The sequence below is a fragment of the Pteropus medius genome, unplaced genomic scaffold, assembly GCF_902729225.1.
Source record: "Pteropus medius unplaced genomic scaffold, Ma_sr-lr_union100, whole genome shotgun sequence".
Lineage (NCBI taxonomy): Eukaryota > Metazoa > Chordata > Mammalia > Chiroptera > Pteropodidae > Pteropus > Pteropus medius.
In genome coordinates this window covers 1-1,621 of record NW_024341692.1, presented here as the reverse complement: position 1 = coordinate 1,621, position 1,621 = coordinate 1, and the positions used below count along the sequence as shown (strand labels likewise).

General features: G+C 49.8%; 1 protein-coding gene across 1 annotated transcript; it reads right to left on the bottom strand.

The window, feature by feature from the left end:
• Positions 1-349: 349 nt before the first annotated feature.
• On the bottom strand, positions 350-1,578 carry LOC120593179 (heat shock transcription factor, X-linked member 3-like; the record flags this gene model as incomplete). The annotated part of the gene is made up of 2 exons (XM_039850907.1): positions 350-946; positions 1,223-1,578. Coding segments are annotated over 2 exons (953 nt in total), but the record flags the coding sequence as incomplete, so codon positions are not given.
• Positions 1,579-1,621: the final 43 nt, after the last annotated feature.

Below are 1,621 nucleotides of genomic sequence, written 5' to 3'. Positions count from 1 at the left end.
AGGTCAGGAGCCAGACTGTTCTGTCTCCTGTCCAGCAGGTAAGGCTCAGGAGACCAGGTGTTCCTGGGCTCGCCTTAGAACTCCCTAGCCAGACCTTTGGCTATGCATGCGAAATTGCTGCCACTTCAGATTGCAGAGGATAACAGGCACCAAACCCTGTGTTGGGCTGGGATTTCCAGCCTCCTCGGGGTCATCTGATGAGGTGTGTGCAGCATGGAAACAAGGAACACAGACTCACAGTTCTCATTGAATTCTTTATTTATTCTCATCAAGCCTTGCTTTTTATTAAAGCTGAAAATACATTCATGGTTAAAAGTGGTGACTTATCTATTACCAGCGGCCTGTGAGCTTAGGGACCTGTTTTGTCCTTGAACTGGTCACAGAGTGCACACTTGTAATCTGAGGAGTTCTCCTCCTCTACCTGCTCCTCCTCTGCCTGCCCCTCAGGTGCATCAGTTGGGGCCATGGCTGAAAGGGCAGCCATCAGCATGGAGTAACAGGTGTTGTACAGAGACATCACCGAATTGAAGTCTGGGGGCCCTGCGGGCTCTTCCCCTGCGCCATCCCTTGTGGCAGTAGCCGTGGGCGCAAGCCTGACATTCCTGGATGTGCCCTCCCCACTAGGGCCAGCTGGCTCACTAGAGTAAGGTTCTTCCCTGGCACATGTAGCCGTATTGTCAAAAGACACATAACTAGGCAATGTGAATGACCGGGTGCCACTGGATCCCTGAACATTTGAGTTGGTCTTCTGGGCCCTTGCATCGCCTTCTTTGCTGCGTTGCTTGAGTTGGATTCGTAGAGAGCGTCTTGTAGGGGCCGCCACTTCCTTCTTTTTCTTTGGAGTTGAGCTGGTTCCTGGCAAAGCGGTGATCATCAGGTGGCCCTTTCTCTTGATGTTATCGATGAGCTGAGGTTTATCCCTCTGGAAGTTGGAATTACGATAGATCTGAAACAAAATTAATCATTTTAGTCATTCTGGGAGAAAATATATCTATTTGACATTAACTGGCCTCTGAGTCTTTAGCCGCCCTGCAGGTTACCTCTAAGGGAGTTATAGGTCCCTGCGAAAGTCTATACTTTCTCATCTTTGATAAATACTGTCTCATGTGAAGAAGAGTTATCCTTGGAAATGAAACCCTTTTGGTTTATCATTTTTAGTTAACTAGGAAGCTGTTCAATAACAGAGAACATTGGAAATGGGAGGCGGGGCTTTCTACTTTACCATTATCCTATTTTTCCCTGAACGGTAAACCGAGGGGCCTCTGGGGCGTATTTTGCTGAATCCGTGGAGGTTCAACAGGCGGATGAAACTCTTCAAGCTGTCAGTTTCGAAGATTTGGTCAGCACCCCTCCGGCGAAGAACCTCCCTCTGGAAAAGATCTTCCTTGATGACTATGGTGTCTCCGGCATCGTTCCAGCTCACAGATGTGAAGGCGTCGTCCTCCACTATCATCCACAGCTTTCTTGGGAAGGGGAGCCCGAGAAGGGGGCTATTCCCTTCCACATTGGCAGGGCCTCCATTTGGGTTTTGTGGTTGTGGGTTCTCGTGGGGGCCTGGATCTTTGCTCACGGCTGGATCTTGGCTCGCGGCTAGATCTTGGCTCGCGGCTGGATCTTGGCT